The following is a 26146-nucleotide window of genomic DNA, read 5'->3' on the forward strand; positions in this document are numbered from 1 at the left end:
GCAGGATGCCAAGAGCATGCTGGATATATGGTTTTGAATATTATTATACAAATGTTTGGGATGACTTTTCCTGCAAATTAAAAGGAAGGCTTAGTAGAAGGCTTTCTATTATTCTTTGAATGCTGATAATGATCTTGTTATGTTTTTTCCTTGAAATATCTGTTCCAAAAGTTCTGTAGTGCAAGATATTTCTGTTACTTGGGGACAGAACATGATTCTGCTGAAGCTGCTGATGGGAACGTTATCCTGGGTGTTGTCTTGAAAGACTGAACTTTCCAGAATTGATGTTCACAGGTTGCACTTCTTCCTGCAAAGCATTTTATTTTAGGTGCTGGAACTAATGGTTACAACTGCTGCGTTTCATTGGAGTCCTCCTTTAAAACTGCTCTGTAACTGGACTTTCCTGTGGCCCTATGTACTCTAATTCTTCAAAACTTCTCAGACAACCATTTTCAGAAAAGTCAGCTAACCATTGCTCATGGTTCCCCAGGAAGATACAACACTTCATTTTTCATCGCTGTTTTTGTCCTGTTGTCTGTCTCAGCTCTATTTTACCTTTGACAGTGACCCATAGAGACTGGAAAGCTGTAGACTGAGGAAGGGCTATCATTGCACTTTAGACCAGGAGCCTGCATAATCATCTCGTTTCATTTAATCAGAGATAAGTAAGGCCAAAACTCTTACTATTGGTTGAAAGTGTGTATGGCAGCTCAAGCTTGTAATGGAAGGTTCTAAATGAAGTTGTAAAACAAAGGACTAATGATAACAAGTCTTTGAAGCAAGGCCTTTTGCACAGCATTGCCACTCCTTTAGGTGTATTTCCATCCATTCTTATCTTCCTGTGTCTATTCGTTAGCCTGTCTGCTCCCCCAGGTCCTGAAAGGAATTTTGTTATTTCCAGAAGGCAGTTTGCAGCCTGGCGCCTTGTGTTACTGTGTAAATCTATAGATTCCTTTCCCTGTTGCAATTTTAAATTGTGTAAGGCGTGAAGGGAATACAATTTCCTGAAGTAATTCAGAAACATCATGAAGCAATTCAGGAGATTGTTGTCACATAATTGAGTTAAATTCAAATTACCAGTTTTGGCAGAATGAGTCCCAGGAGCAAAAGCCGCCTTCATATCAGTAGTGTGGATCATTCACAGCAATGCAAAAACCTCTTCTGACGTCTGCCCATGTGTGACTCAGTGCTGGCTTAAAGGGAAAATCCCTTTCATTTGGTTCAATTTGCAATGTAGTTGAACATGTTGTCATTCTCTTTCTGTGAAAATCATGTTTGATTTTACTATGTTAAAATTCTTTGTACTTACCTCACCTGGATCATAAAATATTTCCCAGTAGGGAACTAGCTGATCCTCCAAAAATGCCACTGAAACACGGGAAAATGGCTGCTTCAGTCACAGATACAGTTACACCACGCATGGTGTGAGATGAATAAGGCCTGTAGATAGTTACATGCATCCACTTCAGCATGCAGTATAGTTTGGGCATGTCACCAGGATTAGCATATTTAAGCATGCCAGAAGTCAGAGATGTTTAATAGCTAAATTATATCAAAACTTAAGTTCTAAGTCACTCAAAGGAGAGCATTCCTACAAGCAGCAGCCTGTCTCATGTTGCACATTCGCAACTATACAGTACTGATGCAAGGCAGAGGTGTCAGGAATTGTGTAGCAAAGAGGTTTTCTACAGTATGCTTGATCTTGACTCTGATTCTTTTTATCCACAATGTATTTGTCTCAGTATACTCTAATGAAATGCAAGGAAAACAAACTTGCATAGCAAGCTTGAAGATTTCTAGGTAACCCTGGGATCTCACCATGAGGTTGCCAGGAGCTGCAGTTCTCAGCCAGCCCAGCCCAGAATAGCAACTGCCCAGTTGCTCATGTGATGGATATTTCAACGCCTCCAGGAGCTCCACAACAGGAGAGTCAAACTCCTGAGCTCAGAGGGAGGTGCGGTATTTGTCAATTGTCAAGAGCCTCAAATCTTGGGAAGGCAAGATTAAGTCAATTTTGCAGTTTTCTAAGCAAACTGTTGCCATTGTTTCAAAGTGATTTTTTTTTTCTAGACGTTGACTCCCATATGATGCTACCCAATCCTGAAAACCAAATCGGACCCCAGTCAAAGTAAAGTGAAGTGATTCCAACTGTAATAGAACAATTTGGAGAGTAGGAGCTCTTCCCAGTCCACAATGTGGTAATAAGGAAAGAGAGGGAGGTGGAGAACAGAGTGGCCATATATGTATGCACACATGCGCAGACACGCACAGTGATAGCTCTGTATAAACAGTTGAGTGCCAGCAACTCAAGCAAAGCAGTTCAGTGATTCATTTCCTTTGCAGAACAGGGCAGTGCCTCAGCTTTACGTTCTTCTCTGCTTCCTGAGCTGTGAAGCTGTGTGCCACCCCATAGCCATGCTAGACAGCAAGTACGAGTGATGGTTTTTCCTTGTACTACCATTCAGAATGATGATAGTTGTCTAAAGTTCAGTGATTTTTGTGCTGTGACAAGATGAAGTGCCATATCAGCTGAAGGTCTTCCGTAGGGGAAATTCCACACTTATCTTTTAATGGTATTTTTAGTCTGTGCACCTCAGAAACTATTTGTGCTATGCACTAGAAGGGCTGTAGCATGTACATTTCTGTCAGCATAGCCATAAGCTGTTGAAAGGACGACATGACTCACATGTGACAAACGTAGGTAAAATTGAATTCCAAAGTGTTGTCATATTGAGGAATCTGAATATTTATTCTGTGATATATAATTCCACAAGAGCATGAATGAACTCATAAATAGGAACCTTATTAACAGTATGACCTAAAGTAAAGCTGTAATTACAGTGCATTAACACTTAACCTAAATATGTGCTTCCCAGGAGGAGGGGACAAAACTGCATTGGCAGTACGTAGAAAATATCATGTGTGTTTTATTATCATAAGCCACGGGAAAGTTTAAAGCTGTGCCTTTCTGGCTTTGTCATTAATAACATTTTAAACTGTTGTGTTTTCCAGTGGGTAAATAAGGGGGTAAAGTAAGCTCCCTGAAATAATTTAAAGAACATGACCCTCTTTGTGATAGATACTAACACTGAGCTGGATTTAATGTTATTTCAAACAAAGCAGGAATGTGATACTGCATGCAGCCTTTTGGCCAACAGAGCAGCAGGAGGCCAGAATAATGAGGCCAAGATTTATAACTCCAACATTCCATAATTCAGAGGCTGTTCAGTTGTAAAAATAATTATACCTCAAAATGAAGTGTTGTTACTTCCCTGATAATCAGTAGCTTATTTTGAGCCAAACGTCAAGCAGGAAGAGTGTCCTTAGCTTTTCAAGGGTTTTTAAATGGCTTTCATAATTCATTTTCAAGTTGCACTCAGGTTACCAGAAAGCACAGAAATGTGAGCAGAAAGTAGGACATGCAGAGTCTTCTTTTGAATCTGGAGGAGACAGACAGCATGTGCAGCAGAGCCTGAGCCACTGCTGCAGAATAGCAGAAGGCATGAGCAGAGAGCATCTGGCATTTCCCTCGCTTAGACTGAGCAGTTTCTAGTGGCTTCAGCTTTGTCTGCCTAGGTGCCATCAGCCAGAAGAATGCTCTGGGAAGCAGCAGAGTGCAGTGTGTTTTTAACTCTTCTTTGTCCCTTCACGTCTCCTCTGCTGAACACTGCAGGAGCAACAGGAGGCATATGGGTAACCGAGGCACTGCACTGAGACCGTGTTTTCAGCTGGGTGGGGAAACTGTTCGCTGCTAGGAGAACCCAAGTATCTCCACAGAGGTGCATGAGGAAACATTTGACAGAGAATTAAAAGGATTTGATAGAACTTTTCAGAAGACATGCTCTTTCCCATCCTTTCTACATGTCTTTTTCTGCAGGTAACGGAAAGCAAATATCAGTAGTAATGGGTCTACTGTCCTCATGAGAATGTGAGACAGAATGGCAAAAGAGCAAACTGAGAAAGAGTGCTCAGCCACTATGAGGACCCTCAGAGAAATAAGGGAAAGCAGAAAATAGAAACACCTTTCCTATGAAGAGGGGAATTTGTTCAGCCTGGGGAAGCCTTTGGGGAGATCTCATTGTGACCTTCCAGTACATTAAAGGAAGCTTATAAAGAAGATGGGAGACTGACTTTATACATGGACTGATAGTGATAGGACAAGGGGGAATGGTTTTAAACTAGAAGAGGGAAAATTTAGGTTTGATGTTAGGAAGAAATTCCCTACTCAGAGGGCGATGAGGCCCTGCCACAGGCTGCTCAGAGAGATTGTAGATGCCTCATCCATGGAGGTGTTCAAGGCCAGTCTGGATGGGGCCTTGGGCAGCTGATCTGCTGGGTGGCAGCCCTGCTTAGGGCGGAGGGTTGGAGGTGCATGGACTTTCAGGTCCCTTACAACCCAAACCATTCTGTGACTCTATGAACTCCCTGTTGGCAGTAGCAGAAGATTCAGTATTTGCATACTGCTCAGATGGCAGTGATTACCAGTCTCTGGCCGCCTTATGATACATTACTTGTCTGCTTGCCTTGAGCTCAGTCTGCAGGCTCAGCTGTCTTTCCCTTCCTTCTAACAACACATGGGGTGTCTGGTGAATTTAGTCCCATAGCTGAAATCAATCATTTTCAAGTTGAGAAAGTTGGGTTTACTCTGTGGTTCATTTACAAGCACAGAAAATGAACTTAGGCAATAAAGAAACAGCTGTTTCCTGTTTTCCAAAACTTTTATAGTTTGTGTGTAGATGTTGCTAAAACTCTCCAAACTTATGTCTCTTGGTGGGTGATCAAGAATTGGTTTAGTTTAGGTAAATGTTAAAAGAAGACTTTTTTTGAAAGGAAGTTTTCACAAGTACTTTGGTAGCTTGACATAGCCAATATCACAGATATTAAAAACACAGCTTAAAGTGGAATATCTGGGGGAAGAAATAGTTCAATTTGTTTGTTTAGAGAAGATTACATTGAGATGAAGACTGGAATCGGGGCATACTTTATCCCTCCAAACGCAACAGCTTGTTTTAATTTGTTATTTGTTATTGTCTGGGAATGCACTAAAATTGAAGTTTTATTTAACAGAGTCTCGTATTATTGTACAGCCCTACAGAAAAGAAGCAGTCATCCTTAACTTTGCTATTTTAAGGTTTATCTGGAAAAGTTTATCAGAGAGGCACAAGAAAATATCTTCGAGTAAATCTCTTCTTACCAATGTATTTCTTCCTGCACAGAAACATGAGCTCTGCTGGCCCAGAAGGAAGGAAAAAGATGAGAGAGTGTGACGGTTTGATTGATTCTCTTGTGTATTATATTCAAGGAGCTATTGCAGACCACGAGCCTAATGACAAGGTATTCTTCAAGATGGAAGGTCTTTTCCTAGGGGAAATCACTGAAAGCAAGTTTTTCTTTCAAAATCAGTATTCAGAAGGAGCTGTGGTGTTGCTGCCAAATTTATACTTATTTCCAATGCTTTTAGAACTACTACAAAATATGAAAGTTCAAAAAGAAGCTTTTAAAAGTGTTTTTTATCTTGCTGTCTAAAAGAATAACATACCTTGGCTTTAGGAAAACAGTCTTAAGGATCACCACAGAGGACTAGAAACTTTTAAAGATTCCAGTACTGCTTTTTTTGCTTGTTTAAGGGAGATAGCTAGCTAGAAGTTTTAAAGAATTAATATCTGAGCACTTTCCTGAATAGGAAATGCTGTATGTCCCTTAGGAAATGCAAAAGCTAAATCTGGGTGGCAAAGTAATTTGGAGTTTATGTCGTTTAGAATGGAATTCATTTTCCTACATTTTTTTTGGAAGTTAAGCATTCAGCCTAAGCCAGTAACCAAGAGGATGTGGACAATTCCAAAAGACAGGTTTTCTACTACTCTTCCTCCCAACGCTGACTGCAGATGAACCCTGAACACTGCTTAGACTAGATGTTTGTCTTTTAGCTGGGTGAAGTTAGGTGAGAAGAACAGCAGCCACTTATGAGGTTAACCGTAGCCTACAAAGCACTTCTAATGTGCCTGCTATAACTTGTGCTGTGTAGTGATAATTAGTGTGTATTTGTAGCTCTTTCCTGGGATTAGTTACTTGAGTTTCTCCATCTCCCTGCATTCAGAGCCAGTAGCTCCAGGGAGAATCCAGCACATCACACTTGTGTCATGAGCTCCCTGCTGCATTTTGTCCTAAAACCACTCATTTCCTTTTTACTTTCAAAAAGTGAAGAACTGGTAACGAAACTATTTGCCACTAAACTCATCATTCAGAAATTGTCAACCTGACCTCAGTCTTGCCCAGAATCATAGAATTGTAGAATCATAGAATGGTCTGGGTTGAAAAGGACCTCAAAGATCATCTAGTTTCAACCACACTGCCATGGGCAGGGTCGCCAACCACTAGACCAGGCTGCCCAGAGCCACATCCAGAAAGGCTGGAAAATGTGCTGTACCCTTTGGAAAGACACAAAGCCTTCCTTTCACTGACGCTGACTAGGTGTATATGTGTTCGTCTTTGCTCTTAAGCTTCTGTGCATTCCTTGGCACACTTCTGGTCTGTGCTAAATAGCACGTGCCCAAACAAATCCCAGGTACCTTCAGGAATTATAATGTCCCAGGATCATTTCCAACAGACATGCACCATGCTCTGAATGCAGGCCTTGTGTGCCAGTTGGCCTGAGTGCTTAGGAACATCTCAGGACATGTTTAATTTCTCAGTGTAAAAGCAGTCTTGTGGGTCACTGGCATGAAAACTAGCTCTTCTTTAAACCATTATAAGCTATGCAGTTAATTGTTTAAGATCCAAAAATGAAGTTCTTTGTCTATACATGTCCCTTCAACACATGCCATTGCTTCCAAATTTTCTATTCTTTTATTTTAGGCCACAGAAAATTGTGTGTGCATTTTGCACAATCTTTCCTACCAACTAGAGGTAGAACTTCCTGAAAGCTATGCCCAGAGCATCTATATACAAAGAAGAAATATTTCTACCAATGATCGAACACCAGGCTGTTTTGGAACACGGAGCAGAAAAGTGAAAGAGGTAAAGCACATGTTTGGTTACATCTCATTTTGTTAATCAGTTGTAGCAACTTCTGGAGAATATAAGGCTGCGATCTAATTAGGTTGCTTCTCTGTTGGTGATGCGTATGGTAGTGAGACACACCCTCAAAATGAGAATTTATCGATAGCTTTTTCTAACATTCATTATCCTATTAGATGTCTGATGGAACAAATGACAAAGCAATTCACAATTTCATTAGTTGAGAAATACTGCCTCTCAGCTTCATTACCTGATGGATCTAACTGGAGTCTGCACCATGTTCAGCAATTGTGCAAGTGTCCTACCGATGACTGGCTATTGTAGCAGTTTCACAGATGGAATTAGCACAAGTTGATTTGCCTTCTCCGTGGCTTTTGGACTTCTCACAGATCCAAATATTCTGGCAGCTGGAATTGTTGGGGAGAAAAACAGGTACCAGGGAGGGGGAAAGGGAGATAAGAGGATTTATGCTCCTCCCCCATCCATTATTTTTGCTGGAGTCTATTGCTTCTTCTCCTGTTCCATACAGAGTACAGCTTTAGCATGCTATTTCTCTTTCTCCTTCAGCTCAGCCCCCAATGTCAATAGCTAGAGATGCAAAGCATCTTCCTCTTCACCTATCTCCCATTTTCAGATGGAATGGTCAGTACAGTTAAATACTGGAATTTTACAGGTTGCCATTAGTGTTCACAACTTGATACTTGCCGAGGAGCTTAAAATCTAAAGGAGTGTGAACATGGATCTTCTGGTCATCAGTAGCATAATTTCAATTAATAAAAGTGAAACAAAATCAGACCTGCTCTTAGACTATGAATGTTAGGGAAAATTAGGGAAAATATAATTATTGCAAATTAAACATACTTTAATCAGTCATCAAACATATCCATATTCCTATGACAAGAAGACTAGCAGTGAGTGCTCTTGGCTATGTGTTATCAAATAGCAGATCGTTTCTCCTGGAGAATACACCCCTATTTCTCCACAGCAGATTACTTCAGGCTCATTCCCTGAATCATCAAAGATAAGAAATGTTCTCACACATGAGCCTATTGGTAAAAATTATTGTTCCATCTTGACTTTCCAATTGCCATGTTTGAACTCATGTGATTGATAATAGATCTTGGGTATGAGTACTTTTTAACCAATATCCTAACATACGGTAGTAAAAATGAAAGCATTCTTTACTTTGAATTGCAGTCCCTGATCTAGCTAACAAAAATGGTAACAAAAACAAGGAAATAAACATTTATCTTAGAAAAAGAACTTGAATCAGCTTTTAATTCATTTTTAGACTCTTTGATTATTAAAATATCAGTGATAATACAACACTAAGTGTCTATCTTAAAATAATGTTCATTTTCATTCTCATGAAGATTCTCTGTAATGAGCTCCACAAAATCATCTGGTCATAGAGTTACAAAATTGCTAGTTTAGATTGTGATGCATTATGTCATATAAGGTTACTGGTTCTAACAGCTGATCTGTTTACATGTTTAGAAGCAGCAGGACATCCCGCTACCTGAGGAAAAGAGCAATCCCAGAGGTGTGGAGTCACTCTGGCATTCCACACTGATTAGGATATATCTCTCCTTGATAGCAAAGAGTACCAGAAACTATACCCAGGAAGCATCCCTGGGAGCTCTTCAGAACCTCACAGCTGGTACCGGACCAGTAAGTCAGCTTTTTTTTAGTTCTTGATGTAAATGCATAGATTTTAGGGCTGCAATTGCAACGTACTCACAGCATGGAGCTCAGATAACTACAGGCAAATCACTGGCTTCCAGACACAATGAAATCGAAGAACTTTGAAGAGAAAGTCATAACCAGCACTGTAGATATTTCCTGCTTGGCAAATAGGAGGATCACTTCTTTTCACTTTGTGTCTACATCTGGAATTTGCTAATTCATTGCACAGTGAGGAATAAGTTGATGCTAAAAGAGTGAAAAAAGTGGATTTGTGGAATAAAATTGGTCCCATGGAGAGAGGAATTCTCTGGCACAGCTACACATCCCTTTCATGGATTAGAAATTGATGACCTATGTTATGTTTTGGCTGAGGAACTGCCCAAAGAGTATGTGGGAAATAGTGGGCTTGAAACTTCTTTTATATCACCTTCCTCTTCTGTTTCAGCTCATACCTAGCTCCAGATCTAAACTATCTTAAATAGACATAAAACAGTACAAAGAGCCTACTGCTGTTGTTTGTGGGGCTATACATTCACGGTAATGACACATTCTTGCCAAATGCCTTTATAACAGATGCCATTTGCGGTGGCCCAGACTGTTGTTCGGAAGGCAAATGGCCTTCCAAGTATTCGAACTATGCTGCATGCAAGCCACCCAGCAGTAAAGAAGACAGCAGTCTCACTGCTCAGGAACTTGTCTCGCAACACCTCTCTGCAAAATGATATAGGTGAGCAAAGACTAATGTTGTCTCTTGGGCTTTCTTTCCTTCTTTAAAAAAGAAATTTAGAAAAAAAAAAACGGTATATGAATTTTAACAGTCATTTACACTGATTGCTTGACTCATTATATGGGACTGAAAATAAGGGTTTTGTCTAAGAACGACTCTAACCTCAGGTTTTTTCTACATTGCGTATTCCTCATCAGATACTTCCAGTGATGTTATACTCAAAGTACTAAAATATACATAGATTTGAACAAAGGTTTTCTTCCACTTAAATTAGGGTAAAGTTAAGAAGATGCAGAGTTCCGTCTGCCACAACTACGTAATAGAACATCTCTAGTTACTCCAGTGAAGACCATATTTTCTTCTTATAGATATAAAACTTTGCAAGCTCACTGCTTCCACAGTTTCCCTGCAAAGTTATAAGATCCCACAGAGAAAACAACTAATTATTTCTGGAGGGTGCTATTTCTAAAATGTGATAATTATTTTCACATCAGAAGCCGTTTCTATTCTGAGTGTTTTCATTTCTGTTTAATTTGTATTTATATAAATATATTTCCTATTGATAGGATAAAGTGAATTCACATCATTTGTTATCCTCTTCTATATTCCTACTGAAGGGACAAGAGGAAATTACAGGCATAAAGCTGATTTATGGGATGAATTAGCATCCAGAATTCTGCAGAACAGTCTTCTGGTCACTGATTAATCCTTAGAGAGCATTCCCTATTAATGAAAATATAACAGTATGTTGTTAGACTGATTTCAAAAGGATGTTAAAAATTACAAGTAGTGAATCCTCCAGAAACATAGGAATTAGCCCAAGAGGAAGAGCTTAGGCTTTTCTTAGGGAAAAACAATCTATAAAAGAATATGGAAAGGGCAGAATAGGATGAAGCTCTGGAGAAAGATGCTTAAACTTTACTGTTGTTTTATTGCTTTAGCCATAGTAGTAAAAATGGGGGGAATTTCAGATGAACATTTCCTCAATGAAAAGAAGTTCTTTTTGACTGACGTGTGGATTCAAGTCAAACTCTCCAATCATTTTGGCCAAAGGAAAGGAAGGACATAATTTTCCTAGATAAAAGCGTTTCTATTCAGCAAGCAAAATGAATGTTTGATTTCAAATTGAGATAAGTTTCATATAAAACATACCATACCATATAAAACATGGAAATAAAATGATTTTCAGACTTCCTGAAAATCTCCTTACTTGATTTACCAATGGAAAGAAAATGGACTATCGTGTCTAACATAATTGCTTTGTCTGACATTTATCATAGCAGGTGGCTCATTCAGTTTTAAAGAAGTCCTTATCTGAATTGTATGTAATTTAATCTCATTGTAAACAAACTTTGTGACAACCTAGAGGAAAGAACAGGAGTCAGAGTGAGCAAAACATTCTCAGTACAAGTGGCGTGCTGAGTGTTGAGGGCCAGTGTGGCCTCACACTGAATAATTCCTTCCCCACATGCCTGCAGCTACTTCCCAGTGCTTCTTCTGACATCAGGAGCAGCTGGCTGCAGCCTGTTGCTGACTGCTGTAATCTTCTCCATCAACTCTGAACATGCACCAGTCCATGTGGCATAGTTCTCCACATTGCCCCAGTCCTTACAATATACATACAACATACACAATATATAATGCTGGTATAGGCACATACAGTGTGGTCAAAATAATGAACTGTTCTTTGAGTAGGAGGAGACTTCCAGGTATGACATTCTTTTTAAATAACTAACTTACCTACAGGTATAGGAGGTTCAATGTGTGTATCTCCCTGTAGCCTACCATTGTCAAATGCAACATTAAAATCAAGCTACGGTCACCCTTTCTCAGTTTGTGGTGTACTACTAAATCCATGTTTACCTTTAAACACACACATTTCCTCAGGAAGTGGTAGCCTCCTGACTACACAAATGACTTCATTGCAGTACATTAAGTATTAATGTATTGTGCATAAGAAGCAAAATATGTACTGTACAATTTTGTGTGGATGCAACTTAACTGTGGGGATATAATGCAGCTATGAGATCATTACCCTTTTCGGGGAGCAAACAGCACTGTGATGGGCAACAATGGGAGGACTAATGTAGGAATCCTAGGTAAGTAGTAATGTAGTAATGTTACTAACTAGTTAGTAATTGAGTTTTCTGTCTGTCTGTCTTCCACTTTCTAGCTAGAGAAGTTTTGCCTGATTTGGTCTCAGTACTTCCTGACTACGTCCCAGGGTCTGATATTGCCTGTGAAACCACAGCTTCAGTCTGCTACACCTTATACAATTTGACACAGAGCAGTTCTCACAATGCACGGCTTCTCCTAAGTGCTGGTGGCCTGCCAAAGATCATTGCCATCAGCATGAACGACAGGTAAGGTGGTTGAGAAGCCTTCCCCTCTCCTTCCTCCTTTGCTTCAGGAAAAAAATAGAAACTGCAAGATTGAAAATAAATGAGTGCAATATGAACAGAATTGCACATATTAGAAAACAAAGAAAAATCTCTTGTAACAGCTGTTCCATTCAGAAAGGAATGTGTTGTGTTCCAGTTCTTTAAATATCACCTCCAAAGATGATGGCACATTATCTATATTCTAATACATACAGTGGCAGGCTATCAGATTTTATCTGTCCCCAAAAAAGTTTCTTTATTTCCTGTCCTTTGTAACACAGCCCTAATAATCTTTAAACTTCAGCACAGGAGCACGTTTTATAGAAAAGATGGAGCTGTACATAAAAATTATTTATAGAATTTCATTATAGGTAATAGCTCCTGAATTTTCTTTAATAATTGTTTAATACTTAATCACATGTAACCAGTATTTAATCAAAAGAGAGTAATTATTTATGAATAATTATTCTGTTCGCCTTCTTCTCTTTTTACAAAAAGAAAGAAGAAATTCATCTCAGTAAAGGAGGCCTCATGAGGCCCTGAATAGTATTAATTTTGTCTAACTAATGAGACATTTTAACTGCTGGCAAGATCGTTTAGAATACTTTTTATTCTGAGGTACATTTTCTCAACTTAAATTGAATACTATGGCATGTACTGCAAGATTAAGGCTGTAGTGTACTTAATTTCTCTGCAGTTTTGAACAATAAATGAAGTAGAGATGTATGTTTCATTTTCTTTAGTAGTCAGGACAGCGTGAGATTGCTAGAATACCTAAAGAGCAAGAGAGAGTCATTTAGAAGGAAAGAGACAGAAAAAATATATGAGGTTATAATATCTCAAGTCTCTACATGCACTGTGATTAAGAAGTGAGAATTTAAACATATTTTATCATTCTTTTTACAAAATTTCAGCAACATGTTCAGCAAAGCTAGTAAGGCTGCTTCAGTCCTCCTCTACTCCTTGTGGGCACATACTGATCTCCACAGTGCATACAAAAAGGTAAGACCTGTCTTATAGCAAAGACATTTAATTTATCATTTCAGATGTAGAACCCTCTCATTTGTCCTCTGGGGCCCTCTGCAATGTTACTTGGTAGGATTTCAAGGGGTTACTGAATTTGGTGTTTCTCTTACTTGTGTGTAGCCAGGCCAGCAGGTCAACGGAGATGATTCTCCCCTTCTCCTCTGCTCTCAAGGAACCCGACCTGTAATACTGCATTCAGTTCTGGGGCCCCTAGCATACCCATTGAAGCAGGTCCAGAGGTGAACCACAAGGATGATGAGAGGGCTGGAATGCCTCTCCTGTGAAGATATGCTGAGAGAGTTGGGGTTGTTCAGCTTGGAGAGCAGATTTCATTGCAGCCTTCCAATACCTAAAGGGGGCCTACAGGAAATCTGGGAGAGACTTTTTATCAGGAAGAGTAGTAATGGTACAAGGGATAACAGTTTTAAACAAAAAGAGGGTATATTTAGATGAGGTATTAGGAAGAAATTCTTCACTCAGAGGGCAGTAAGGCACTAGAATGTGTTGCCCAGTGAAGTTGTGGATGCCCCATCCCTGGATGTGATCAAGACCAGGTTGGATGGGACCCTGGGCAACCTGATCTAATGGTAGGTATCCCTTGCCTATGGCAGAAGTTTGGAACTGGATGATCTTTAAGGTCTCTTCCAACCCAAACCATTCTGTGATTCTAAGATAATGCTGCACAAGCAATGAATGCTCTTCAATTTCCTTATCAGTGTTTGTATTCTCTCCCTTTCTGGTTTTATATGCACTAGCAAACTTTATGAAGAATACTGCTGCTTCCTGCTAGAGAAGTCAGATAGTGAGAAGTGATACTCAGTAGATATCCATCCACCACTGACCAAACCAGTCTGACACAGAGGGCATAAGTTGCCAGAAAAAGCAAAGGAAGGGCAAAACAGCTTCTTACTTTAAACCCACAGTTTTATTCTCCTTGTTCTCTGTCCCATCTGTAAGCCCCCGTGTTAGTTACATTCAAACAAAAAGGTACAGCCAGGGAAAGGTTTGGCAAACATATACTACCATAGTCAAAATCAAACAAAAAATGACCAGTGTGAGTCAGCCAGCCAATAAAACAGCTTGTTTCTTTCCTTTTGAGGCTCCGTCACTCCTTTTTCCAAGTACAGCTGGGTTGACTTCAAATTGCCTCCAGCCTTCATTTCAAACTGTTTTCGTTCATTATTTACTTGCAGCACAGGATATCTGTCACCTAGAATTCCCAATAACCTAAAACTATGCTACTTTCAAGCTCTTGCTTTTATCATATGTATGTTAGCCAGTTTGCTTCTTAACAGAGGAACAGTGAAACTGGTCTCCTAGATTTAAAAAGAAAAAAGAAAAAAAAGCACAACAGTAAGAACTATAGATTTTTTGTTGAAATTTCCTCAAGAAAATTACTTAGCTTATTATCTCTCTACAGTCTTTCATCACACTCAGCAGTATGTTATCTTACAAACAATCTGAATTTGAGAATAAGGGTGCTTGAACCATGCAGTAATTCATGACGGCAGGAATTTTCTGAAGCCTTTGTTATTCTGGATGTACATAAAAGACACATTTGTCCAATCTTATTTTTTTTAAATGTTGATTTCTTGCTGTTTCCCTGTAAATCAGGTCCCAGGGAGATACCAAGTAGAGCACTGAAAGCTGCAAGCCACCTCATGGCTAGACATTTTTGAAAAGTCAATCTAATAAGCAACAGAAATTACTTGATCAAATGAGATTGATACAATTGTGAGGCATTTTGGCATTGTCCTATACTCTTCATTTGTATAGGGTTAATCTCAACTGACATTAGTCACCTAAGAGTTATGAGTCTGTAGAGCTGGAGCTAGAGGAATAGGCTCCCGGTACATTCAGTAGAGAGAGTTAAGAAACTCCCAACAGTGATTCATAGTATCACAGGGCTATCCCAGATTGGAGGAGACTTAAAAAGATCACTGAGTCCAACTCCTGCCTCCATAAAGGCCCACTCAAAATCCAAACCCTATGTCTGACAGTGTTGTCCAAAAGCTTCTTGAGCTCTGGCAGCTTGATGCCTGATCACTGACCTGGGCAGCCTGTTCCACGCCCACCGCCCTCTGCTGCAGAACCTTTGCCTAATCCCCAACCTGACCCTCCCCTGACGCAGCTCCATGCCATTCTCTTGGCTCCTGTCACCGTCACCAGAAAGAAGAGATCAGTGTCTGCCCCTCCACTCCTCTCACAAGGAAGCTGTGGAATACCCCCATCTTAGAATGAACTGAGTTACTCTTGGGAGATATCTCTTCAGTCCCTGTTAACTGCAGAGGACTCTACCTAGGCCCTTGCTATGGCCATACCTATCTTTTAGGCAGGTGAACACTTGCAAAGTTGACACTGAAGATAATGAATTATTCTTTCTTTCATTCCAAAGGCTGATTTTAAGAAGACGGATTTCATCAATACCCGGACCACAAGAGCCTATAACTCGCTAAGAGATTGAATCAGATCATAACATCACAGAAGACATTTATTGATTAGTGTAACTGCCTTCATGCGGCTGGTATTCCTGTGAACTGGGAAGTATCTCGGAAAAAAGAGGCTGATTTATAGACTTGAATGACCTGTGATAGCTGTCCTGTGTTTTTAATTTTCATCACATTGTTGTCACTATAGATCAGTATATGAATAACCAGAAATGGATTCTTCAGGACATTTAAGATGAAGTTTCACCTAAGTTTACCACTACTCAGAGTTTCAGATGACTGCCTTTAGTCTAGCAGATGTTTATACAAAGAGGTTTAAAATGATTATTGGCAGCAAATACTTTTCAGAATGTTTTATACAGATTGTTTTCTACAGAGGGTAAGAATCAATTGCACTGCTCAGGACATAGTAATTTTTCACCCTTTTGTTTCTTCACGTATGCTAAACAAGAATCTCTAGACTCTGTGAGTATGCACAAGAAGCTGTTTCACTACCTGCATTATAAAAGCACTAATGAAGTTAAAATGAGTATTTTTATATTACTTGTATTCATGTGCTCACTGGTTCTTAAGCCTCTTTCTTTCGAGATTTCATCAGCAACAGCAGTGACATTGATTTTACATAGATCTGGTTATACCTGGCTCTCATCGGGCTCCTTCACGTGGCTGTTGGAATTGATAACTGTGTCCAGAAAGGGTTATATCGAGACGCAATATGTCAAGCACTTTGGGCTGATCCATCATTCTTTGCTAATTGCTGGTGATTCAGTGATTACTTTAAGAAAATCACATTTTCAAAACAATTCTGTTGATTAAATGTAGTAAAAGGAGTGGAGTCTTGTCTTTATTTTTGAAGAGAATGATACATGAGGTTAGGAACACTGCTGCTTAAGGAATGCATCTGATCTTGCTTCATATTCTCTTAGTTGAAACCATCATCCTCCCTACAGCAAATACCTGCAGTGTGATAACAGAAGGACTATATCTGCACATGTGGGAATAAGTAACAGGAGACAAATTTGTAAGCACCTGAAGACTGTTCCTATGGTATGATCCTAGGAGAGGAAAAAGAAGTATTGAAACCTCCCACATGATGCCTTTTCTAAACAGTAGTTATCTCAACAAACCAGCAGTTAGATTGTCCATTAAACCAATTGGAAATAAATACATACATACATAAAGCTCTGTGGTTTGGATTCTAAGTTGACATGATCTGCCATTACTCTACAAACCAGAGGAGCTAAGCTATGTTGATGGCACCCACAACTGGCATATGCATTCGCAAGCCGTCCTACAAGAATGGAACCTGTGCTGTTCCCCCTCCCTGAACTGCTGGCACAGGAGCTTTCACAGCTGTTCTGACGCAGAAAGGGATGTGCAATCCTTTGGGACCTCACAGAGGAGAGCATCAGGTCCACTCATTTCAGCACTTCTGCTCAAAGGTTTAGTCCCCATCAGAAATTTAAAACCAGCAGACTGTGATGTTGCACTGCGTCCAAATATATTTCTGGTATCGGGGCTAAATTATGCTTGGAGATGCACATAGTTCTTGCAAAGTTGCCAGGAAGTCACACACGTGCATTCAGAACAAAACAGCCTGGAAGTTAAACAACCAACCCTGTTTTTCCAGCAGAGGTCATTTTCACAGGTCCGTTAGTCCTTCGCGTTTGCTTTGAATAACTCAAATCAAATGTGTTCCTGTAGGAGGTTTTAAAAATACTATTGTCTTTTAAGAGATCATTTCCAAAATACTCTGAGTCCAAAAACAACACAGGGGAAGGGAACTTACAGCACCTCATGGTGAGGACAGTGTTTTTATAAGTTTTTTAAATATGACAGAAAATGGACAATTAAAGTCAAACTTTTTCTTCCAACTTGTTAACCCAAGTAATGCTGCATGTACCGTGAATGAATAAACATCAGGATGGCTGGACAAGTCTACCTTCACTGCCCCGGAAGTAGTGGTAGTGAAAACTGGTTTACAAAGAGCAAAAATGAAGACAGAGTGGCACCGAACTGCAGTCTAAACAACAGGGAGGGGGCTTCTAGAAATAGTCAAGAACTGGTTTTATTCCATGAAAGCCACACACTTAAAAATAAAACACCAATGCTGTGCACTTGTCTATGTTCTGCTTGGACTAACTCTCAGTGTGAGGTAAATGAGAATGAGGGCAGTTACAAACTTTCGGGGTTGTTTCTATTGATAGTGTCTCTTTAAAATCACAGCGGCATTCAGAAGTCACCAAGAGGAATGTCAGGCCTGGCAGCAGCTGACAGCTATAAACAGGGATGAGGAACAGTGACACACCTTATGACAACTGATCTCCTGCTTGTAGGCAATCAAAAACATTTCAGCAGGATCTCAGAGAAAGCAGCGAATGCTAGAGAAATAATCAAGTGTACTCTAACAGAAATATCTGTTGTTGGTCTTCGTTGTCACTAGTGAAATAAATTGCTGGCATGCAGCATCCTCCTACCTTTTTTCTGATGTCACAGTTCCTAAATATTAGTTCCTTCTCTTCTCCCTCACTTGCCAAATAGAACTGGTCTACATAAAATACTGCAGTACATTGTGCATGAACGTAGCCTTATGTTACTTGCTGCTTTTTGTGAGTTTTTTCTTTTGTGCAGGAGCATGCCATATATTAAGGAAAGTTAACTCTCCCTTCTGGGCCCGTGCAGATGAGATGAACTGACACCATTACGAGCCACGATAAAAGAATCCCAGGCACTTACTAAAGCTGAGGTATTGTATCTCAGGCTTCCAGTTTGCTTGTTTGGGCTTCAGCTGGCCTTACATTTTCCTGTCTTTGGCATTCAGCACCAAAACACCCGACATTATCACTCTGTACTCTCTTTGCAAGGGTTCTTGAGATAAGTAACTGAGCAGACACCAAGTGAATCACACAAAAGCTATGGAAGTTATTTCAACTCCAGCAGTTGTCCTTCCATTCTTTTTTACTGTTATTGCTGCTGATTAAGACCTCTGTTGTCATCCTTGACTGAGCCCCAGATGCAGCTCATCAGCAAGATATCAACCTTAAGGCCTGCTATAAGCAAAACATCTGGATGTCATGCCAGAAGTCAGACTGGAGAAAAGGCAAGTTTGCACTCAGCATCACAGTGCATCAAGGACAAGTACTTGAAGAATCAGACATTGATATATAACTATGAGAGTCTGCACTGAGCATACAGTTATAGATGCTCTGCAGCATCTGACCACTGAAAACATAAAAGGGAGATTTGCTCAAAAATACCAAAGACAAAAAGGGTTTTACAGCAAACAGTGTATGTAGACCAGGGGTGTGCCATTCTCTGCAATCATACTTTGGATATTTTAGCAGGTTTTCTTACGATAAGGAAATAAATCCATTTTATTTTAATTCACAAATTCTGAGCCAAATATATTTTACCATTCACAAGCAGAGGTATCGTCAGCTCAGGATCAGAAATCAGAGTTTGCTTACACCCTTTCTTCAGCTGCATGTTTGAGTGATGTGTCTGGTAACTTTAAACAATTCGTGTTTAGGAACTTAAGATTTGTTAAAAAAAATAACTACTCACCCTAAACTCACATTCCTCTATTTGCATTCTATTATTTTTAGTGATTTCCCTCTCTTCCAGACCAGTGTAAATATCCACATACATGAAAAAGAGAGAGCAGGCATTTGCTTTAAACATCCTTATCATCTGTAGTAAACAGCTGATACTGCAAATCCCCACAAGGCACCAAGGCCTCCTGAACAAGCACGTGCTTTTGCTCACAGGGCAGGCAGCACTGTGACTGTGCAAGGGAATGGGGACATCAGTACCAGCTGCAGATATAGTGCTCTTCATTACGTTGTGCTGACTATACATTCTTCTGAAATTGCATGAGGCTCTCTCTTATGCCTCTATTTTGTGATCTATAAGCTGCACTCATATGTAGGACTGTGGGTGGAGCTGCCCACAACAAAACCTTGAAAGGTGTTGTTCTCAGAAGTCCCGAGGCTGCTCTTGCTTTGACGTCAAATGTAGCCAGACATCTGGGAGTGTCTGCAACTTAAATATGATTTCAGGCCTCCCTCCATTTTTTGTGAGATTTAAGTGCATTGCGTGACCCTCAAACATCCATTATTGCGTTTTGCCTGTGAAGCACATACCAAGAGTTCCTACTCCACCACTGGCAGCCCCAAAGGGAGTGCTTTACTCCTAGATGTTTTCAGAGTGCTGCAAAGAAAAGATCACCTCATCAGGAGGCATGAGGTGGGAGAAAGTGAGCCGGGCAACACCCCGAGCAGTCATCTAGTTCAGCTTCCTTTTGGGATGCCAGAGCTGAGTGCAGATGACCAGGATCCAGCCAGTGAGACCAATGAACAGGTTCCCAGCATGACTAAAGACACCCAAGAGTCTGATGCTGTACTCAGTGAGCACGAACCAAGGTGTCCTAGAATTGCTGGTGAACCCTCAAACAAGAACCAAGTAAACAGCTGGTACTTGACGGAGGAGAGGGACAGTGGCAGCACTGAACTGAGAGCTGGCTACCTCTACATTAAGGCTGTAACTAGCATTTCCTACATGACATTTTGCAAGTGAAAGGGTCATTTATGGATACTCCAAATAATAGAGAGAGCTTTGAATGAAAATGCAGTGCTCCTCTTGCTTTGCTCAGAAACAAGATCACAGTCATCGACAGAAGAAACCAAATGACTGTCAAGGTGGTACCTTTAGCCCATACGTTCACTAGAAATATAAATAGCAGAGCTTGAGCCCCTGGCTGGTCACCAAAAACAAAGAAGCATGAGAGGGGCTTTTTTTAGGGTAAGCGTAGCTGCTGGTTAAGAGGGCAATATCTTTCAGAAAGTTCAAAAGCTTTCTGAAGCCCCTGAAGGTCATAATATAATGGCCTCAGGCAGAATATCTGTGTTTGGCTTGGAGCAACAACAAAATAAGTCATTTATTGTATGTTGTAGAATGTTGTAGAATCAGTACTGAACTCTTCCTGGAAGAGTGCTTCAAGATATGTGAGCAGATTTTAGTTTAACTCAAAACACTGGACACTAGGCTTGGCCCAATTAAAAATGCAGCAAGAGCTTAAACTCCATATGGCTTTTGAAGGTTGGAGAATCCTGAATATGGCACGTAGGGTAAATGAGCTGTAGCTGAGATTAAAACAGATCCTGTTAGATAAAAGCTGATGATAATGAAAAGGAAATAAAGAGGAAATACACTTTTTCATCGTAAAACTTTTCCTTTGTAATAGAAGTTTTGCTTGGCAGCATGAGGAGAGGAGGTGCTTTATGATGCATTTGTACGATGATTACCTTTGTGTTTGTATAGCAGTTGCGACAAGGGAACACACAGCGTGCTGCAGGGAGAACAATGCAGGCTTTCAGAGATGACCTTTGTCCTTGGGCAGCGACGGGGCGGCCATGCGGGCTGTCAGCCTACTCTGCGCTGGTATATAGCACCAGGTGTGTTATCTGGGTCCTGCCCCCAGCCTGAAATGTAAGCTGGGATTTTAGGAATTTCAGTCTGTCATTTTGGAAATTAAAACCAGGATCCTGAAGATGGCTCTCCTTTCATAATGTTAAGGAAAGATCTGCTCTAAACCTATGACTCTTACTGCCTTGAAATAACCATACTGTGTGGTGTGGTTGACACACCTGAGGAATGGGATGCCATCCAGAGAGACTCAGACAGGCTCAAGCAGCAGGCCCAGGAGAACCTCATGAGCTTCAACAAAACCAGCCAAGGTCTGCACCTGGGTCACGGCAGCCCCCAGTGTCAGTACAGGCTGGGGGGAGCACAATCCTGCTGAAAAAGACCTGGAGGTACTGGTGGATGGAAACAGGGCATGAGCCAGCAATGTGCCCTTGCAGCCCAGAAAGCCAACCATATCTTGGGCTGCATCAAAAGAAGTGTGGCCAGCAGGTGAGGGAGGTGATCCTGCCCCTCTATTCTGCACTGGTGAGGCCCCACCTGGAGTGCTGCGCCCAGATGTGGAGACCTCAGCAAGGAGAGGCAAGGATCTGTTGGAGTGACTCCACCACCTGCCTGGGCAGCCTGTGCCAGTGCATCACCACTCCTTCTGAGAATAAATTTTTCCTAATTTCCAACCTGCTGGATGCAGCCAGGCCCACAGACCAGCACCTGGCCAGTTCCGGGCCTACTGAGTAACCAAAAGGTGCTGTCCCTCCACTGAGGTTTTCTCTCATCAGATCAGGTATTTACTGCTTTGAGGAAGAACACAGACAAATTCACCATTACCTGGGCTTAGGGATTTTGTGGAGGTAATTGTGGATAGTAAATAGGACATAGTTAATTTGGTAGCCTACAGATAACTCTATAAAAGAAAAGGTATTTAGTACACTCACAAAAGACAAAGATGTGTACTTTGCTGCAGCTTTCTGTTCTTTGCATCCACTGCAGTGGCTACAGGTGTGTTTTTGTTGAAGTGACACAAGAAAAGGGGGAAAAGAAAGCGTTAGAACAAGAGGTGATCTGATCTGAGGTGTTTATAAGCAGATTTAAAAGCTAGGCCCTACTGTTGCTATTTTGTGCATTTTTCCATGGAAAAGTGTTATCATGTCCTCCTGTTCTGACTCAGAGAGCAAAGAAGCAGCCCACCAGTCCCCAGGACAGACTCACTACAGAGCAGCCCAGCTCATGGCAGCCACCCCAGCCCATCCATGCAAAGCATTAACTGCCTGCATGTGGTCACGAGCAGGCACCAGGTATTTCCCTGCTGCCACAGCAGAAGTAACGCCTTCAGCTGAGCTTGTGGCTGGCTCCCCACCAGCATCCACTCTAATGGTATGGGGCAGGGTGCCAGGTGGCAAGAAAACCCCTGGGGCACTTCATGGAGCTGATACGTAGCCCATGGGATGGATGGATGCTTTGGCAAGCAAAGGTAACAAATGGCTTTGTTACTTGAACAAAATTTGAGGCAGGCACAGCATTACAACATGGAAGGGGTTTGGGCAGCACAGTGGCTGCCTTCTGCTGGTATTGTGGGTGCTCACTCCTTGGGAAAAATGCACTTAGCAGCATCAGTAAAACACTTGTGTGACTGATGTTTGGCAAAATGCTTGGAAAAGGCTTGTCCACTCTCAGGTTCTCTGTTAAAGTTAGCAAATAGCAGCTGGTTGATGCCCAGCCAGGAAAGAAAGCAAAGGTAAACAGAGTGCAGTTGTGGACGGTGGTTGTCAACTTCTTGTGTGCTTACACCAGCCACCTACAGAAGATGCATGTGTTGTACTGTTACTGCTGCCTTTCGTGCAGTCTGGTTGTAAGGCCTTGGCTAGAACTTTTCTCCACAGGCATGCAGGTCTAACACATTAAAAATCGGTGTAACAGCACAAGCTAGAGAAACCTTCTAACTAAATTCTTGTTAAAACACTCATGATTCACAGCTTGGGCTAAAAGACATTCTCCTGTTGGGTAAGGGTGTCACTGGCAAGATTATTCCTTTCCTTCACCTGTAGGAAGTCCCCAGACCTGCTTGCAAGCAATGCCCCACTGCAACTTTCCATCTTCACAAAAGTGACAGCAAATAATCCATAGTTTCTTTCAGTTAACTGCAGCTTAATACTAAGAAATGTTTTCCAGATGAAGGCAGTTCCATCCACTAATGTAGAACTCAAGCTCCCTGTAGCCCTGCCTATGTGGAAAAACCAAATCAGAGAAACATTTGTTCCAGCTAATATTAGCATTAACTTTTTGTTGTAATCAAATCCCGTTGTTGTAATCAAATTAACAGCTCTGCTTCTGTGAGATTTCATATAACCCTCACCTTAAAGGAAAAGCAAATGTTGAGGAAAAAAAAACAAAAGCCAACAATAATTGACAGATTTCCCTGAAGTAAATCTCAAAATCATCACAACAAAAGAGTTTCTCCATATTTGTTGTCAGAAAGTATTGTACTTGTGCTCAAGCCTTGACTTTTCACAACACCAGCAGCTTCTTTTGCCATACTTTTATCCTTTTATCATCTCCTTTCATTAAAACTCTCACATTACAGCTATAAAAGCCATTATTAGTCAGACCAGGCCAGCTTGGGAAATTCCTTTAATCAAGAGCTTATATGTGAGCCCTGCATCAGGAAGAAGTTTGATCTCTTAAAGGACTTGGAGGCTTGCCTAGGTGCTGAATGAGCGATGCAGTCAATTGTGAAAAAGGTCTCAGACAAGGAGGAAACCTTATCTTCTTTGTTAGCTGCCTTCACCATCTATAGTCAATAGATGGCTTCCAGACTCAAATTTTGGGCCCTCAGTGTAAATATTTCTATAATATGCCACTACTTTTTCTCAGTAGTTACTGTAGATGCAAATTACCACATTTAGTATGCAAAGATATTAAAGATTATCATTAGTTATAGCTTTAGGACTTGCAAGTATGGATTATTTTTTGTCTCTGAGTCATCATTCTGCTGATTGTTCTTAAGGAAATAAAGCATGCTAAAATCCAGACTGCAACATCAGTATTGACCAAACTTTATTACAGTTCTATATAAATATATGAAGTATTTGACACTGTCTACTAATAGAGGAGCTAGTCCTGACCATACCAAACAGGGGCAGGCAAGCCTGCAGAGCCCAAGCACAGATTCCAAATACAACGCAGTTGGGTGAGTGGATGTAATGGCTTAGGAATCAGCCAAGACCTCTCCACTTAGGAAAAGTGTACCCTGGAGTCTTCCTTCCAAGGAATTTGAGGACTTACAAAGCCTCTGTGCCACCAAAATCACATATAAAACTGAGATTTTTATTCCTCAAGCACATAGTCACTTTAATTAAAAAAATGCTGTCATGCCATATGGGGTTATGGAATTGTGCTGTAGCATCGCATAGCTAAACCTCAGCAGACACAAACAAGTAGAGGAAGCAACCAGAACACTGTGCTCAAAACTTATGATCTCTATAAACATTACAGTTCAGGATGTACGTCAGGAAAAGACCAACAGGTTTTACCTGTTCTTGAACACTTGACTTGGTTCCCACATTGAAAAGTAATCTATTCATTACTGCTCACCTGTCAGATCAATGAAAGGCTCTTGGCATCAGTAAAACCTTTATGAACCCATTCAAAGCAACCAGGCTGCTCCGGCATAATCTGGAAGAGCAGCAGCGGAATTAACGTCACCTTTTGCATCTCAAATGCTCCATTCTGCCCTAAAATATCCACCTCAGGTTACTCTCCAGTGACAATCCATGCCACTTCCTCAGCAAAGTATTGAAATTGCAGTTTGTTGTTGTTGCAGTCACATTTTAATATTCTGAAAAGTCTTATTCAAAAGGCAATTTTGGCACCAGGTGGAATGTCTCCTGGGACTCCACACACATAAGTAATGAATGTACAGGGCTGTATTCAATAAAAATTAAAAGGGCCAAAGATACTACCAGAACTACTCTTTAGGGCAATGGGAATATTTGTAGCAACTCAGTGCTTTAGAGCTGTCTAACAATTAGAAACAAAACAATACCTACTCTTGGCAGTAGTTACTTACCCCTGTGGAGCCAGAGGCAGTAACAACACTATTGATCAAATCATTTCATTAAAAAGTTCACAGCTGTAGAACCCTATATTAACCTGAAAATCTGTTGTTGCTTTGTTTAGTTATTTATTTCAAGTAGTCTTGCCTGATTTCAGTAGATCTATCACTTTGAAAAGGGGCTGTTCTTTGTTGACGACCTGTAGCAGCAGTGACTACTGAGGTGTCCTCACACGGCATTGAGTTCACGCATCACCTTCCCATCCTTGCTGAAACAGATAAGAAATGGAAAGTCTGTGTATCTTATGACTATAGGATAGGCAGGCATTAGCTAGGACAGAAATGTATTGTTCCAGTATTTTTTTTTTTTTTTTAATAAAAAGTTTCTGCTTACTATAAAAAACAATCAGAATGTGTTTCAGAATGTGCAGATCATCAGTCCGTGCTACAGCTTACCAAGCCTGCACTCAGCTGAATAAACTAGCATGGTACAAACAGTCCTGCAGCCCAGATTCAAGACCGCACTAAGATTAGGAAAAATCACACCACTGCATTTCAGCCATGGGACCAAAGACCTGAGAAATCTTTTCCAGAGACCAGAAAGGATATAGGTGCACCTATCACTTAACCTATCGTTTTCTGTCAGTTTGGATGGACTTGGTGATTTTGATCATCTCTCTGTTCTGACTTAGGACACCGAACACTTGATGGTATTTGCAGGAGGGTGAAGCTTAGCGGCGCTGTGCCACTTCTCAAAGGTGGCAGTTTATTTTCTTGTCCAGTTCATTTTTTGGAAATTCTGTATACTGAACTTAAAGCACTTGCTTCAGATGAAGAGCTTTCCTCTCCTTATTCAGGCAAATTAGTTCCAATTGCTGTTAAATAGAGATGGCATGTAGGAGCCCCAAGTTGCGAGCAGCACTACCTGCATTCGTGAGCATGCTGACTGCTGCAAGCACAGCTGGTTCAGGAGTTGCTTCAGGGCCCAACAGCTATCCACTACTTCGTTGCTGCTGGAATGTATTATTTCTGACAGGCAACTGTAGATTATACGTATTTAACAACTCCCACACACATTGTAGTAGCTACCTCATGCAACACACTAGCTTAAGGGCACACTTTTGCCAAGAGAGCTTTCATATCACCTGGGTTGTTTCTACAAGTGTGTGAAATCTCTTCAGGTGCAATTACTTCCAGTGTCTTTTGTACATACATACATTTGTGTGCGTCTATACAAATTTTTGCACGTTGGTTATAAGAACACTGTCCTCGGGATTGAGGAAGAAAGGTCAAACATTGAAGGCATGGGAACAGAGAGGAAGACTCTAATCTTGTAATTAAATTACAATCAAAATTATAGCCTTATGTCTATATCCACAACAATTCATGG

The 26146-nt window shown here is 40.8% G+C and overlaps 1 protein-coding gene and 1 long non-coding RNA gene across 8 annotated transcripts in view; one reads left to right on the top strand and one right to left on the bottom strand.

Annotated features, from left to right (window-relative positions):
- Positions 1 to 16114, top strand: part of PKP2 (plakophilin 2) — a 42862-nt gene extending 26748 nt beyond the window's left edge. Inside the window, exons 7-13 of the mRNA XM_416362.6 lie at positions 5217 to 5334; positions 6856 to 7017; positions 8515 to 8688; positions 9277 to 9430; positions 11604 to 11793; positions 12726 to 12813; positions 15233 to 16114. Of these exons, the coding sequence (XP_416362.6) occupies positions 5217 to 5334; positions 6856 to 7017; positions 8515 to 8688; positions 9277 to 9430; positions 11604 to 11793; positions 12726 to 12813; positions 15233 to 15301 (955 nt within the window). The 3' untranslated portion in view covers positions 15302 to 16114. The remainder of the gene's footprint in view (positions 1 to 5216; positions 5335 to 6855; positions 7018 to 8514; positions 8689 to 9276; positions 9431 to 11603; positions 11794 to 12725; positions 12814 to 15232) is intronic.
- LOC121109080 overlaps positions 13744 to 26146 on the bottom strand; it is a 41841-nt gene continuing 29438 nt past the window's right edge. For all 7 annotated transcript variants that reach the window (XR_005862552.2, XR_005862551.2, XR_006931300.1 and 4 more), the window contains 2 exons: positions 24297 to 25025; positions 13744 to 14153 (listed from right to left, as the gene is read on the bottom strand). This is a non-coding gene — a long non-coding RNA (uncharacterized LOC121109080). The remainder of the gene's footprint in view (positions 14154 to 24296; positions 25026 to 26146) is intronic.

Source organism: Gallus gallus, chromosome 1, assembly GCF_016699485.2.
Source record: "Gallus gallus isolate bGalGal1 chromosome 1, bGalGal1.mat.broiler.GRCg7b, whole genome shotgun sequence".
In the NCBI taxonomy this organism is placed as follows: domain Eukaryota; kingdom Metazoa; phylum Chordata; class Aves; order Galliformes; family Phasianidae; genus Gallus; species Gallus gallus.